Source organism: Ailuropoda melanoleuca, chromosome 1 (assembly GCF_002007445.2).
Source record: "Ailuropoda melanoleuca isolate Jingjing chromosome 1, ASM200744v2, whole genome shotgun sequence".
Classification (NCBI taxonomy): domain Eukaryota; kingdom Metazoa; phylum Chordata; class Mammalia; order Carnivora; family Ursidae; genus Ailuropoda; species Ailuropoda melanoleuca.
Genome location: NC_048218.1, coordinates 162,426,883 through 162,443,731, shown reverse-complemented (window position 1 = coordinate 162,443,731; position 16,849 = coordinate 162,426,883). Strand labels below are relative to the sequence as shown.

Sequence of the window (16,849 nt, the reverse complement as noted above, 5' to 3'; positions counted from 1 at the left end):
GCCTGGGTGGCACAGCGGTTAAGCGTCTGCCTTCGGCTCAGGGCGTGATCCTGGCGTTATGGGATCGAGCCCCACATTAGGCTCCTCTGCTATGAGCCTGCTTCTTCCTCTCCCACTCCCCCTGCTTGTGTTCCCTCTCTCGCTGGCTGTCTCTATCTCTGTCAAATAAATAAATAAAATCTTTAAAAAAAAAAAAAAAAAGAAAGAGAAATTAAGAAAACAATGCCATTTACAACTGCACCAAAATTAATAAAATACCTAGGAATAAACCTAGCCAAAGAGGTGAATGACCTGTATTCTGAAAACCATAAAACAATGATGAAAGAAATTAAGGATGATATAAACAAATGGAAGGACATTCCATGCTCACAAATTGGAAGAATAAACATAGTTATAATGTCTACACTATCCAAAGCAATCTACACATTTAACGCAAGACCTATCAAAACACCACCAGCATTTTTCACAGAGCTAAAACAATCAATCCTAAAATTTATATGGAACCACAAAAGACCCTGAATAGCCAAAATAATCTTGAAAAAGGAAAGCAAACCTGGATGCATCACAATTCCAGATGTCATTTTATATTACAAAGGTGTAGTAATCAAAACACTATGGTACTGGCACAAAAATAGACACATAGATAAATAGAACAGAACAGAAAATCCGGAAAGAAATCTAGTCATATGGTCAATTAATCTTTGACAAAGCAGGAAAGAATATCCAATGGGAAAGACAGTCTCTTCAACAACAGTGTTAGGAAAACTGGACCATTTTCTTACACCATACACAAAAATAAATTCAAAATGGATTAAAGACCTAAATGCGAGACCTGAAACTATAAAAATCCTAGAAAAGAGCACATGACATTGGCCATAACAACTTTTTTCTAGACAGGTCCCCCAAGGCAAGGAAAACAAAAGCAAAACTATTGGGACTCCATCAAAATAAAAAGCTTCTGCACAGCAAAGGAAACCATCAACACGACTAAAAGGCAACCTATGGAATGGGAGAAGATATCTGCAAATGGCATATCCAATAAAGGGTTAGTATCCAAAATACATAAAGAAATTATAAAACTCAGCACAAACCAAATAATCCAATTTTTAAAAGAATGAACAGGAAAACATACAGATGGCCAACAGACACATGGAAAGATGCTTAATATTGTTCATCATCAGGGAAATGCAAATCAAAACTATAATGAGATAGTACTTTACACCCGTCTGAACAGCCAAAATCAAAAACACAAGAAACAAGTGTTGATGAGGATATGGAAAAAAATGAACCCTCTTGCGCTGTTGGTGGGAATGCAAACTGGTGCAGCCACTCTGGAAAGCAGTACAGAATTTCCTCAAAAAGTTAAAACTAGAACTACCCTATGATACAGCAATTGCACTATCGGATATTTACCCAAAGAATACAAACACACTAATGCAAAGGATACAGGCACCCCTATGTTTACAGCAGCATTATTCACAATAGCCAAGATATGGAAGCAGCCCAAGTGTCCATCGATTGATGAATGGATAAAGATGTGGTGTGTGTGTGTGTAAAATGAAATATTATTCAGCCATAAAAAAGAGTGAAATCTTTCCATTTGCAATGGCATGGATAGAGGTAGAGAGTATAATCCTAAGTGAAGTAAGTCAGTAAGAGTAAGACAAATGCCATATTATTTCACTCATATGTGGAATTTAAGAAACAAAACAAACAAGCAAAGGGAAAAAGAGAGAAACAGACTCAAATATAGAGAACAAACTGATGGTTACCAGAGGGGAGGTGTGTAGGTAGATGAGTGAAATAGGTGATGGGGATTAAGGAGTGCACTTGTCATGTTGAGTACCAGGTGATTAAAATAAAAACTTAAAAAATGTACAATTTTATCATATCCTTCAAAGAACAATGTAAAACAGGTATTCAACATATGTTATTTCAAAGAATTGTATGGAAAATATAAAAACTAGACTTTCAAGTTCTCAAATTGAAAATAAAATCACTGGCAGTATCTTACGTAAAAACATAATTTCACTTACCCGTGAAACAATAAATTTGTGGAATGAAGTTGAATAATTAAAGGCATCAATCTAAAACATTGATATTTCCTATTTCTACATTATGTAGGCCTTTAAACCCTCTCCTCAGTCCCAAAACTCCCACCATGATTGCCAAATCTTTCTCTGCAATTACTTTATTACATTTCTTTCTTTACAATTCTATCACACCATCACTACCTCATCACCACCATCACAACAGCAGCAGCAGCTCCTTTTTGAGTGCTACGTGTCAGGTGCCACTAAGAGAGCTTTACATGAATTAAGTCATTTAACCCTTGTAACAACTTCCGAGAAAAGAAGTATTATTCCTAATTATATACATGAGACAATGAAGCACAGAGAGGCTAAGCTAGTAAGTGGTAGCATTGGTATTTGAACCCAAACAGTGTTAACCTTCTTTTAGAGTTGTCTCTCAGAAATCATCTCACACCTCCAAAATTGTGCTTCCTGGTTACAGGCTATCACTTCTCTCCTTTTGGAAATTCACTCAACGCGATGAAACTAGATGATCACTGTCATTAGAACATTACCCTGTTCAATAATCTACTTTATCTAAAAATTAGTTATAAAAATCAGATCAAATGTGTACAACCCAGGTATTCAAGATTTTTCTCAATCTATATACCCATCCTCCCTTTCTGACCTCATTCCCCATACAGCCCATCACATGAACACTAGGCAAAAGGTAACTAGAGCTATATTCTTATCCACTTACAGGGCCTAATACAATGACTGGAACATAACAGGTGCCAAAAATGTTCGCTAGATTAATGACTAAAAGGTTTTATGATTTTTCAGAAACCTAGCTATAGGTCACTGTAATGCTCGGGGTTCATACTGTCCACAAAGATATTTTGTTACTCCTTCCCTTATAAGACAGTTCTAATTGTTCACCCATGACAAAATAAGGCAATTCAGAACATATAAATCATAGTTTTTTCCTCTTTTCTGTAGCAAAAGAGGAGCAAGTGGCAGTTATATCCAACGGCGTGATTAAAGAAATGAAAGTATTCTTAATATTACTAAGAATTTTATTACTAACCTGTTGAGGGGTTATGGTATCTCTATAGCTTGGTAAAATTTTTAGGGTGACACTTCCACTAATATTTTTCAGTAATTCTTGTAATTCCTTTGGATTGTTTCCAACCTCATGACCATTGACTTCTTTAATGATATCTCCCACATGAAGCAGACCTTGTCGATCTATCATTCCTCCATGAAGGATTCGGGCAATTACCAGATCATTATTTTCGACCCTAAATGTTACACCCTAAAGGAAATAAAAAAACAGAATTATCACCGATTTTAGATTATTAGGAAGAAATCTTAAATATTCATTAATATGTATATATAAGAAAGAAATTCTAAAAGTAGGTGAGTTAATTGTTCCTACTTTTCCCCTGTTCTCTTCTATCTCAATATTTTAACCTCAATAAACCACAGGCAACTGTGATGACATATACTACCCCACAAAAACAGGACTTCCATGCTGCATGGAGCTGCATTCCACAGGATAAAAAGCTCAAAGGAGAAGAAAAAGTATTTATGCATCTGATGGCCTTGTTCCAAGCTTTACTTTTTTTCTTACAATCAGGACCCAGAAATAATAATTTTAGCAGAGAATAGAAAACTTCACTACTTATAGAGTCCTACCATGCCTTCAATTTTTAATAACTTTCTTCTGTGTTTTGACACTATCATTAACAAGCAACTTGAGTTCATTTCTAAAGGGTATAGGAAGAAATGGGGTAGTTACCTCCTGTAATTTTTGCTGCCCATGAGCAAACTTCTTCTGGCCTCTATTTCAGCTTAACATTTTATTTTGGCTTAATTTTGTATGCTATATTAAGTTGAGAGGGCATCAGTTGTATATTTATATACAAGCCAAAAAAACACTGACAAAACAAATAAGCATGAAGTGTTTTTTGGTTTTTTTTTTAAAGATTTTATTTATTTATTTGACAGAGATAGAGACAGCCAGCGAGAGAGGGAACACAAGCAGGGGGAGTGGGAGAGGAAGAAGCAGGCTCATAGCAGAGGAGCCTGATGTGGGGCTTGATCCCAGAACGCCAGGATCACGCCCTGAGCTGAAGGCAGATGCTTAACCGCTGTGCCACCCAGGCGCCCCTGAAGTTTTTATAATACAAAGTATGAAAAAGATTTAAAAAAAAATATGTGATTGGGCCACAAATATGTCAGATTTCAGATTTTAAAAGGCACTGATTTATCTACTCACCAATGGCTCCCCAGCTCTTTTGTGAATACCAAGAATACGAATGGCATCTACTGGTAATAACTGATTATTGATAGAAGAATTATTCATTTCTGGGCTTGATGGAGGTGACTCATAACATTTTGATGCCACAATATCATGGGCCTCCAAGAGTGACTGTAAGGATTCAGAACAGCCTGTGGTTATTAATTACTGATAGAATAAATTATTAAAAATAACAGTTCATTATCCCAATGGAGTACTAAAACCTTCCAAGACACACGTTAAATTCTAAAATATGAGTTAAACCAAATGCACAGAATCTTTTAAAGAATAAATATAGTACATAAACAGTATTGTATTCCTTGTTTTAAAAGATTTGAAGAGACTGATAGAGTTTTATGACTTTTTTTAAAAAAAGTGACATGTTCAGTAGAAACTGAACCTAGATTTCCAAGTGTGGTACACTGCAGGCACTCAAATTCACTGCCGCCACTGTCATCAACATTATTATTCCATATTTATCATCAATCCCTATTTATTAGGTATCTTACAGATTCAAATGGTACAGGGGCACCTGGGTGACTCAGTCAGTTAAGTGTCTGCCTTCTGCTCAGGTCATGATTTCAGGGTTCTGGGATTGAGCCCTGCGTCAGGCCTGCTCAGCAGGGAGCCTGCTTCTCCCTCTTCCTCTGGCTGCTGTTCCCCCTGCTTGTGCTCTCTGGCTGTCTCCCTCTCTCTTTTTCAAATAAATAAATAAATAAATAAATAAATAAAATCTTAAAAAAAAAAAAAAGAACAAATTCAAGTGGTACAGACCCCAATTTTTACTCAAAGATTGTTATGTTAGTAATAACATATATTTTTTACACATAAAAAATGTCTGCTAAAAAGATATCCAACAGAAAATGGATAAATATTTACAGCATATTATATTTGTGATGAGAGATTTTATATTACTAATAAAGGCTTTAGTCTATAAAACATATAGTTTAAGGGAAAAAAAAAAACCCTAATGAGCCACTAATGGACCTGAATATAATTTTACCTCCTACATTTACTATGCATGTGCTATCATCATGGATGACTTCGATCTAGCTTTCTAAGAATTTCTTACAATTTTTTATATATTTATTTTAGTTTTTCATTTACACTATAATTGTGTATATTCAACAATAAAGCTGAGTTAAAAAATTTTTTTTGAGTGGATGGAGCTCAGAAACAAATCAAACTAGAAAGAAGGGAGAAAATGTCAACAAATTAGAACAGAAGCAATCAGGATATGAATTTAACTGGTATTATCTGGTCATTTTATGAATATGTTGTAAGAGACTAAAAAAAATTTCAAAAAGAAAAAAAAAATCACAAATCCACATGTGAGGATTATTCCTAGAAATGCTAGAAGTTGCTCAAATCTCTAACCTGGGCTGCTTAGTTTTCACTCTATGCCTTCTTAGCCAGCATTATCTACTCCTGTGACTTGAACCACTACTTAAACACTGATAACTTCCAGAACTCTCATGAGCTTCAGATTCAATGACAAAAAAATCTGTCCACAACTAGCCAGTCACGATAATTTGAAAATCAAAGAGTAAAGATGGTAGAGGATTGAAACATACTGAATTAATGAAAAATCTGTAACTGCACAATGCTATTTAAAAAACAGAAGAACTGAAAAACTCATCTGTTGCCATTCAAGACTGCTATTTTAAACAATTCATTACTTTAAAAATTGGTAAAGGGAAGGATCAGGCATTTCTGTGATTTTTCAGTATGAAATGCATTATGGGGTAACTAGTTTAGTTGATGAGAAAAAGCTCTACTTTATATAAGAACAGCAGCTACAGAACGTAGAATGAGAGAATATGAAAAACATCATTTTGAAGTCTCTAATGAAAATACTGATTCAGGCAAGGATTAATTTGTGTTCATAAATAGATAAATGGTTGAACAGGAAACAGCGTTTGTGTAATGCTAGAATAATAACACACTAGATTAAGTCCTAGTGAAAAGTAGTTCAAAGGAAGGATTAGACGGTCTATGCCCTTAATCAAGGAACCAATCTCAGCAACAATACTGGTGGGCTAACCAGGTGTCACACATCTTCTGATGTAGTTTAATTCATGTTGCATTACATCACTAAAATTCTAGTTCCAAATAATCAACCTTTTAGATAGAACTTCTGTTTACAGGAAATAGAAGGGATAATTAAACAACACAGCAAAGAGACAACCAGATTCATCCAGGAAGTGGGACATTCTTCAGGGCAATGGTCTGGTCTCTTAATAGGTGAACATCATAATTAAGGGAGAAAGGATGGTCCATTCAGATGCCACACATGAATCTAGGTTGGAAACCCATAAGTACAAACAAACTGTAAAGAATATTTGGGTGTCAAGTATTTTGGAGATGTCTGAATATGTGTATTACATGAGATGAAGATCCACTGAAATGGAAAAGTGGAAATCAATGACTGAAAAAAAAGGGTAAGTTACAAAATAGCTTGTACAAAAGGATCTCAATCAGTAAAGAAAAAATATGTACCTTTATGCATAGAAAAAGTATGGAGGAATATGTACTAGGATAGTACAGTAGTAAGAATGCAATGTCTTAATTTTTACATTTTTGCTTGCCAGTATTTTCTAATTATGTTTATTAAACTTTATATAAATTTATATACTTATTCAATTTTATATATTTATTAAAGATAGATAACATGCCTAAAAGCTCCACCGGATGCTTCTGAAGTATCACAAACCTAACATGGCTGGTTACCTTAACATTAACATGTCAGTTTCTTCTAGAGTGTTCCTTACCTCAGTGAGTGCCATCAATTACTTGTTAGAAATCCTATCCTTATCAACTTCCCATATCTCTCTTCTGCAACTATCACATGTAACCAATCACCAAGTCCTACTGATTTTACTGCTTAAAACTTGAAAATCCTCACACTTTCTACTCTTGACACTGCTGTCATAGTTTTTTGCCTTAGTGCTTAACCATCTTGCTCCACAATCTGCCCTCTCCTTGTGTAATACCTCCCACTCTTCCCCCTCATGGTTTCCCACTGTCCCCAGGATAAAGTCCAAATGGCTTACTGTGCCTTATAAGGCCTTCATCAACCGGCACAAGCATATAGGATGTCTCTGATATGTGTTCATTTTTTTGTACTTTAAGATACTGATTCATGGAGCAACCGACTCACTATAAACCTTTGTATTTTGCAGCCACGCTGTTGAAGAGTCACAGAAAGTCCTTGAGAAAAATCAAAGAGGTGTTGCCATTTGATTTTCAATGCTGAGATTTAGAGTGAAAAGCACTTTATTCTTCAATCCCAGCACCACTTACAGAACAGTCCATTCTTTCTCCCCTAAAATGTAGTATCTCTATCATAAATCAAATTGCCATATACATGTGGATGTATTTCTGCGGTTTTTTATTCTCTTCCATTGGTCTATTTTTCTAATACTGTCCCAATGCCACACTTAATTATAGGTTAATAAGAAATCTCTCCCTCTTCCCCTCCACTTTCTCTTCTAAAACTGACTTTTCTTTGTTAAACAGATTTACTTTCCACTGCTACAGACCAAAGCTTAGATTGCATCTATTTTTTTGTACCTATGGAGGAAATGTTATGGATTAGTTTCTATCCTTACACAGTTCTCTTTTGTTCCAAGGTCATTGATTGCGTCTCAGGCTCAGAAGCAACACTGAAACAGCTTTAATAAGGAGGGCTGTGAAACAGTGGTAGTGATGAAGGAAAATCTATTATCACAGTAAGAAAAATGTCTCTAGCATGTTGTCTGGTGGTGAATCAAGGCTGGTTTCAATTACACAATGGAAAATCCATTCTGATGTATTTCTGCTATACATTTATGTAGTATGGATTAGTTGTGTCTGTTTTGATATCCTCAGTATTTTAGAACATTAAAATACCTGTTAGAATTTACATATTTACAAAATATGGCTCTAAATAATCTTAAATAAATCACTTTAAACTGGAACTTAACTACTAAAAGAGAATACTTTGAGAATACAGGGGACTTGGGAAAAAGAGTAATAGGCAAAATTTACCTGGAAGTGAGGCTCTTTGAGTATACCAACCAGTTCTGCCACATTTTCATCCACATTTATTAAGGGAGTGATATCTTCAAGAATTTCATTGACTAATTCTAAGTTATTATCACTGACAGCTTCTAGTTTTGAATCTTCTAGCCTCTCGTGAGCCTGAAAAGATAACGGTATAATTAAAGTCATAACACATATCATTTTGCTCCAAACCATGGTTTTCTTCTTTTCACAAAGAACACTTAAAAAGATACTACTGAAGGTTTGATTCATTGAAATCAAATTTAATATTCCAATCAGAGGCAATATATAGATTTTATAGTAAATGTTATCAGCAATACAATAAATCTTGGCTTCTATTCCTATTCTAAAAGTCATGGAAAACTTGTTTTAATAACTAAATCATGAAAAACCTAAATAGGTCAAATGATAACTGAAAAAAACACATTTCCTACCCAATAGAATTTCCTAATGACTTTCTGGTCTAGGTTCAAACTCTAGATGATACTGCTTATGCTTCATGAAAATAAATGATTATGCATAATAAAAATTTAAAAAATAGGAATGTAATCATTATATGGACAGCCATTATAAAATAATAATCATTTGGGGAGCACCAAATCCTAAAGCTACCATTTTCCAATTTTGAAAATCAGCAAAATTAAATCAATTCAAGGAAGTCAGCTCTTGAACTGGACCTTGTAGAACTGTTTGATTTCATTAGGGGAGTGATCCTCTCTTATCTTTTTATCTTAAGCCATTTTTTTAAAAAAAAATTTCACCATCTTTTCCATGGAAAATGGACCACGAATCACACTGTCACAGGAAACAAGTAGTCCTAATTAGCCTTTAATAGAGGGAGCAAGACAGAGTTTTAAATTCAAACTGAAAATGAACACTAAGCAGTCTCCCTCTTTTAAGAGCTCTTTGTTTTTCTGATATATGGTTGCTGTCTGATTTTGAAGGCAGGCAAAGCATAACTGTTAAGATTTAATGTATAAATGAAACCATGTAAGATGACAAATCTGGTATTTAATATTTTAAGATCCATTTCTGTAAGTGCTCAGGAAAAATCCAAGTTTCAAGCAATAACAGTATCAATTAAACTTTACTGGTACCTATAATACTTTAGCTGTTACGTCTACCACTGAGTGGATCCTTCAAAGACAGAGTCTGATTTTTAAAATGCGATTTTTTTCATTTAAATGTATTTTTTCTAGGTGACTTGCAAGAATGAAATAAGTGTTTAAGTGGAAGAGGGGGCTATATATTAAGCAACATTTTTAAGAAACATCTCAGGAAAAGAAAATTTAAGTCATATGAAATGACAGAAGAAATTATAACTGTTATTAAACAAAGAAAAATGTCAAAAGACCAAATGTAATTTAGAGGAAGGAGTTTCTATTACATTTAGATAAAAAAATTAGATAAGAAAAAAATTAAGATTAGGAAATGCCACAAAGAATGAAATGGGTAAATCTGTAATTTTCTGGAAGTTTAATATAAGCCTAATAAGGATAAGATGATGAGGACACTCAACATATATCATAAAATGATTGCCACCACTGGAAAAAACCTAAAATAATGGACACAACTAGCTATTAACTCTTACAAAACAAGCTAGAATTGCTTATTGCTTTAATACAAATATTTACTGTTAACAAATATTTAATTTAGCATCGTTAACCCTGCAATACTCTATTACTCTTACGGTAGTATAAGAAAGTTTAAGGAAAGAAAGGAAGTAAAGGAGCTTAACATTTACTGACGGCTTTTTGTGTATGTGTCAGGAACTATATTCTCAGTGCTGTGTGTGTGTGTGTGTGTGTGTATTAGGCAAAGGTAGGTGTATTGTTGTTCTCCTCACCTTACATAGATGCTGATGCAAAATAAGATGAAGTGATTTGCTTGAATCCACACTACTGATAAGTGGCAGAGTCAGGTAGTCTAATACCAAGGCTTGAATGCTTACCTACTAAAGCTTATTTGACTTCATCACTATACAGACAGCCACTGAAATATCATACTGTGGCTAACTATTCCATCTATTATATGATGTATTATTCTAACTCATTTAACTGTGAGATATGCTCCCATTGACTGCTAGTTGATTTGTTGCTTCTTTGTATGCTCTTCTAGTCCAGATGTGTTTGTTCTACTGCATCTATCCCCACAGTTATTTTATACTCCTGTGGTTCAGAATACCACCCATCCCTTCAATCTGCACCCTCTCTGCTCCAAGTAAGAGTTATAAACACCACCTGTTTCTCCAGGAAAGAGATAATGACCGCCTTACAATTTTCAGGTACTATGTCAATATATTTTCTGTAACATCCTATGGTCATGTAATATATCAATACAAGACACTGGGAGAAGAGACAGAAATTATCACTGACTTGAGAACTCTAATATAGCTCCCTTTGTTTCTGTGTTCATCTACTTTATTGCTCCCAAACTGGGTGAGGACACATGGGAATGTGGAAGAGGAAGTCAAGTAGGAAGGCAAAATTATGTTATAAAAACAAACATACCCAAAGGTTTTTTCATATCAACTATACAGACTGGTGCTATAGTAGGAAAGAATCTCACTACACAATAAAAAATTCTCAGAGGAAAAAAAAAAAAGGTTTTTTAGTGAAACTGCAACTATAATTACATTAACACAGAAGCCAATTTCTAAAATACAGTTGGGTTCTATCAAGATCAACTGTACTTTTTCCAGGAAAGCAAAAGCAGGTATTTGTTAGTACACAGATTTTTAAGCTTAAGATACTGTGAAAAAAGCTAGGACCTCTATTCACTTTAAAGTCAGAATTTATTTAGATTTCAAGAGGCAAGTGCCATGGGGCGCCTGGGTGGCACAGCGGTTAAGCGTCTGCCTTCGGCTCAGGGCGTGATCTCGGCGTTATGGGATCGAGCCCCACATCAGGCTCTTCCGCTATGAGCCTGCTTCTTCCTCTCCCACTCCCCCTACTTGTGTTCCCTCTCTCACTGGCTGTCTCTATCTCTGTCGAATAAATAAATAAAAAATCTTTAAAAAAAAAAAAAAAAGAGGCAAGTGCCAACTTGAATTTAACTGATCAGACCAAAAAAAAAAAAAAAGACAAAGGATATATTGAAAATTGACCAGAAGGACGGATGAATCATAAGCTATTTGAATAAATGGGTCTTGTTTCCTTTAAGAAAAGACATTATTAGAAAGCTAGCATAACTTAATAAAAACATATTCCACTTGACACAAGTGGTTGAAAGAACATGCCATGACTGGTTTCGTAGAACACTTGGACCTGATACAAACATGGCCTAGCTTTCTTGTATGACTAGTTCTGAGAATCCTATTTACCACTGCACCTTATAAAAAGGAACTGCAGAGAAGAAAAAGTTCTTTCAGGATTTCTAGGTATTTCTTCTAGGCACAGTCCAATCATGCTTGCAAGCCAAAAAAAAAAAAAAAAAAAAAAAAAGTTTAACAAGTTGTGGGCTATAACTAAAGTGACAAATACTATTATTTATTTTTTTATATCTAATACTATTATTATGTGTAATACCCTTCCCTTTTGTTCTTAAAAGCAAGGACCAAAGTATCATAAATTTTGTTTCTATCTCTGAATATGGCTAAGTATGTGGTAGTTGCTCATTAAATGTTTCTTAAATAGTAAATGGGAAATAAGTTTTGCTGTGGTCAGTCATCCCCTTCTATTCTAGAAATTTTAGGAAGAGAAAGATCAAGAGAAGCCCACAAACAGTCAAAAATAAATAAAAATTTGAGCAGAAAATAGAAATGACACAGGGAATAGAGAAGTAAATTTCTATTTTGCTTCTGCATACATTATATCAAAGACAATAAGATTTGTTCTGAACAAAAAAAAAGGATGAAATAAGTATAAATAAATTAGAACTGAATTCTCTAATGAGTAAAGAACTTGTCAGAAATCTAGTTAACAAAAGGAGTTCAAATTCTTAGATTAGATAAATAATATATCCAAGTACTCAGGGAGCTTTTAAATAACATTGCCGAGCCACTCTTAGAGTTATCTGTAGAAAAAAAGAACCACACAGATGCCAAAGAACTAGAAATGGGAATCTGTTATACTTTTTAAAATGAGAAAGACCTTTTTTCTTTTTTCTTAAGCTTCGCTTTAACAGTATTCAGAGAAAATATAAAAGGATACTTTTTATAATCTCTGAGTGGGAAAGACCTTTCCAACTTATGTTGCAAAATCTGGAAGCTATAAATTAAACAAAAAAGGCCCAATAAAATTAACTACATTTAAAAATTTAAATTTCTTCTTGTCAAAAATCAGCAAAGTCAAAATACAAATATCAAACTAGGGTTAAAATACTTATAAATCATATTACAGATAAAAGGCTAATCTCCTTATACATAAAGGACTTCTTTTACTTATTAGAGAGAGAGGGCATGAGCACTAGCAGGGGAAAGGAAGAGGGACAACCACACTCCCTGGTGAGTGGGGAGTGTGACATGGGGCTTAACCCCACGATCCTGACATCATGACCTAAGCCCAAGTCAGATGCTTAACCAACTGAGCCACAGAGGCACCCCTACATAAAGGACTTCTATAAACCAATAAGAAAAAGATCAACACATAAAGAGAAATAGGCAAATAGTATGAACAAGAAAAATGCAGAAAAGGAAATTCAAATACCTCTCTTCAACATATGAAAAGATACACAACCACCTTCATGATAAAAAGTACAAACTAAAATTATAGTACAATATTCTTTTTTTTTATTAGATTGGCAAGGATAAAAATTCTGATAACATACCATGTTGGTGAGAATATAGTAAAAGACAGATACTCTCACACATTTTTTTTTTCTGGTGGGAACATACTAATGAGCAAAGTACACATTCATCTGAAGAGAGATGACAGGATGGGCCATAAAACACATCTTAAAAAGTTTATAAGAATAAAAATCATAATACGTATGCTCTGAGACAATGGAATCAAATCAAAACTCAATAATAGAAAAACGGCCAGAAAACTCAAAACACTTGGAGACAAAGCAACACTTTTTTTTTCCTTCAGGATTTATTCATGAGAGATAGCACACAAGTGCATAAGTGGGGGTCAGGGGGAAGGGGCAGAGGGAGAAGGAGAAGCAGACTCCCCGCTAAACAGGGAGCCAGATGTGGGCTCAAGCCCAGAACCCTGGGATCATGACTTGAGCCAAAGGCAGACGCTTAACTGACTGAGCTGCCCAGGAGCCCCCAAAGCAACACATTTCCAAAAACACAAAGAAGTCGTCTTAAGAAAAATTTAAAATATGTGATCCAAATGAAAATACAACTTACCAAATTTTGTGGGATGTGGAAAAAGCAGTGTTTAAAGGGAAATTTATAGCACTGAATGCATAGTTAGAAAAGAAAAAAAAGACCTAAAATCAATAATCTAAACTTACATCTTATAAAGTCAAGAAAAAAGAGCAAATTAAATCCAGAGTAAGTAGAAGGAAAGAAATAATCAAATTTAAAGCAGAAACCAATGAAAATGAAACCAGGAAGTCAATAAAAGTTAATGAACCAAAAGCTGGTTCTTTGAAAAGATTAAAATTGATAAACTTCTTGCTAGGCTAAGAAAAAACGAGAAGACAGAGATTTACTAATAACAGAAATGAAAGGGGGGCCATCACTACTGATGCTATAGACATTAAAGAATTCTATGCCCACAAATTTGATAACCTATATGAAATGGACCAATTCCTTTAAAAACACAATCCACCAAAACTCACAAAAGGAGATATAGATAACTTGAAGAGTACTACATCTGTTAAAGAAATTAAATCAATAATTAATAAGCTTCCCAAACAGAAAGCACCAGGCCCACAGGGACTAACTGGTATATTCTACCAAACATTTAAGGAAGAAATTATACCAATTCTCTACAGTCTTCCAGGAGATAGAGGAAACATTTCTTAACTCATTCTATAGGGACAGCATTACTCTAATGCCAAAACTGGACAAAAACATTACATGTCATTATACATTTGTTAAAACCCACAGACACTAATATACAACACAAAGTATGAACACTGATGTAGACTATGGACTTAAGTTAATAAAGTTTTAAATTTATAAAAAAAATTGAGCAGAAAGTACAGAGAATTTCTATGCATCTGCCTTACCCCAGTTTCTCTTATTTACATCTTGCATTAGTATACATTTGTTATAAGCCAATTTGATACACTATTATTAATTAAAGACAATGGTTTACATTAAGATCCCCTCTAAATATGGTGCCATTCCATGGGTTTTGACAAATGAATAATGTCATCTATGCACCTTTACTGTATCATACAGAATAGTCCCATGGCCCTAAAAATGGTCCATGCTTCACCTGTTCATCCATCCCTTGCACTCTCCCAAACCCTGGCAACAAGTGATTCTTTTGTACTGTCTATAACTTTTCCTTTTCCAGAATGAAATGTAGTTAGAATCATACAGTATATACCTTTTCTAGCAAGGTTTCTTTCATCTAGCAATATTTATTTGTAGTTCCTCCATATTGTTTTGAAGTTTCATAGCTCATTTCTTTTTATTGCTGAATAATATTCCATTGTATGGACGCATCACACTTTATCTATGCTCCTATTAAAAAACATCATGGTTTGCTTCCAGGTTTTGACAATTATGAATAAATATGCTATAAACATTCACATGTAGATTTCTGAACGTAAATTATCAGCTCCCTTGGGTACAAGGAGTACAATCTCTGGATTGTATGGTAATACTATGTTAGCTTTGTAAGAAACTGCCAAAGTGTCTTCCAAGTAGTTGTACTATTTGCATTGCTACCAGCAATGAATGAACAGCTTCCTTTTTAGGATACAGGCCTCCTCAAAGATATTTCAGGTTCAGGTCCAGAATACCAAAATAAAGTGAACATTGCAAAAAGGGAATATTGCAATAAAGTCAGTCAAGGAATTTTTTGTTTTTTCCAGTGCATATAAAGTTATGTTTATACTACAGGGTAGTCTATTAAGTGTGCAATAACATTGTATCTGAAAAACAATGTATATACCTTAATTAAAAATTACCTTATTGCTAAATCTGCTAACCATCGAGCTTCTGGCAAGTCATAACGTTTTTGCTGGAAGAGGGTTGCACCTCAAAGTTGAAGGCTGTTAACTGATCAGGGTGGTGTTGCTGAAGGCCTGGGTGGCTGTGGCGATTTCTTAAAATAAGACAATGAAGTCTGCTACATCAATGGACTCCGCCTTTTATGAAAAATTTCTTTGTAGCAGGACAGTCTGTTTGGCAGTTTTTCCCCAACAGCAGAACTTCTATCAAAATTTAGAGTCAATCTTCTCAAACCCTGCTATTCCATTATCAACTAAGTTTATGTAACATTCCAAATCCATTGCTGTCATTTCACAGTCTTCATAGCATCTTCTTCAAGAGTAGATTTCATCTTAAGAAATCACTGTCTCTGCTCACCCACTAGAAACAATTCCTCATTTGAGGAGATGGGTGGTTCAGTTGGTTAAGTGCCCAACTCTTGAATTCAGCTCAGGTCATGATCTCAGGGTTGTGAGACTGAGCTCTGTGTCAGGCTTGCACTCAGCACGGAGTCTGCTTAACAGTGTCTCCCTCTGCCCCTTCCCCACCTGCTCATGAGCACACACTCTCTCTCTTAAACAAATAAACAACTCATCGCCCATTAAAAAGTTTATTATGAGGTTGCAGCAATTCAAATATCATGAAAAAGTGGAAATAGTGTGAGAATTACCAAAATGTGACACAGAAAAATGAAGTGAGCAAACGCTGCTGAAAAAAATGGTAGTGACAGATTTGCTCAATGCAGGATTGCCACAAACCTTCAACTAAAACAACAAGAAAAAAACCCACCACCAAAAAACCATAGTATCTGTGAAATGAAATAAAGAGAAGCACAATTGGGACGCCTGGGTGGCACAGCGGTTAAGCGTCTGCCTTCGGCTCAGGGCGTGATCCCGGCGTTATGGGATCGAGCCCCACATCAGGCTCTTCCGCTATGAGCCTGCTTCTTCCTCTCCCACTCCCCCTGTTTGTGTTCCCTCTCTCGCTGGTTGTCTCTATCTCTGTAATAAATAAATAAAATCTTAAAAAAAAAATAAAAATAAAAAATAAAGAGAAGCACAATAAAATGAGGGACACCGGTATACGTTTTGCAAATATTTTCCCCCAATCTGTACCTTTCATTTTCTTTTTTCTTTTTTTCGTTTTGATAATTTTTTATTATGTTATGTTAGTCACCATACAGTATATCCTTAGTTTTTGATGTAATGTTCCATGATTCGTTACTTGCGTATAACACCCAGTGCACCATGCAGTATGTACCCTCCTTAATACCCATCACCGGCCTATCCCAACCCCCCACCACCCTCCCCTCTGAAGCCCTCAGTTTGTTTCCCAGAGTCCACAGTCTCTCACAGTTCATTCCCCCTTCTGTTTACCCCCCTTCTTTCTTCCCTTCCTTCTCCCGATCTTCCTATTTATGTTCCATAAATG

The 16,849-nt window shown here is 35.0% G+C and overlaps 1 protein-coding gene across 5 annotated transcripts in view; it reads right to left on the bottom strand.

The window, feature by feature from the left end:
- Positions 1-16,849, bottom strand: part of MPP6 (membrane palmitoylated protein 6) — a 109,479-nt gene that overhangs the window by 38,209 nt on the left and 54,421 nt on the right. For 4 of the 5 annotated variants that reach the window (XM_034669285.1, XM_034669284.1, XM_034669297.1 and 1 more), the window contains 3 exons: positions 8,344-8,496; positions 4,294-4,446; positions 3,100-3,327 (listed from right to left, as the gene is read on the bottom strand). In XM_034669285.1, coding sequence (XP_034525176.1) covers positions 3,100-3,327; positions 4,294-4,446; positions 8,344-8,496 — 534 coding nt within the window. The remainder of the gene's footprint in view (positions 1-3,099; positions 3,328-4,293; positions 4,447-8,343; positions 8,497-16,849) is intronic. The other variant, XM_034669289.1, reaches the window with a different exon arrangement.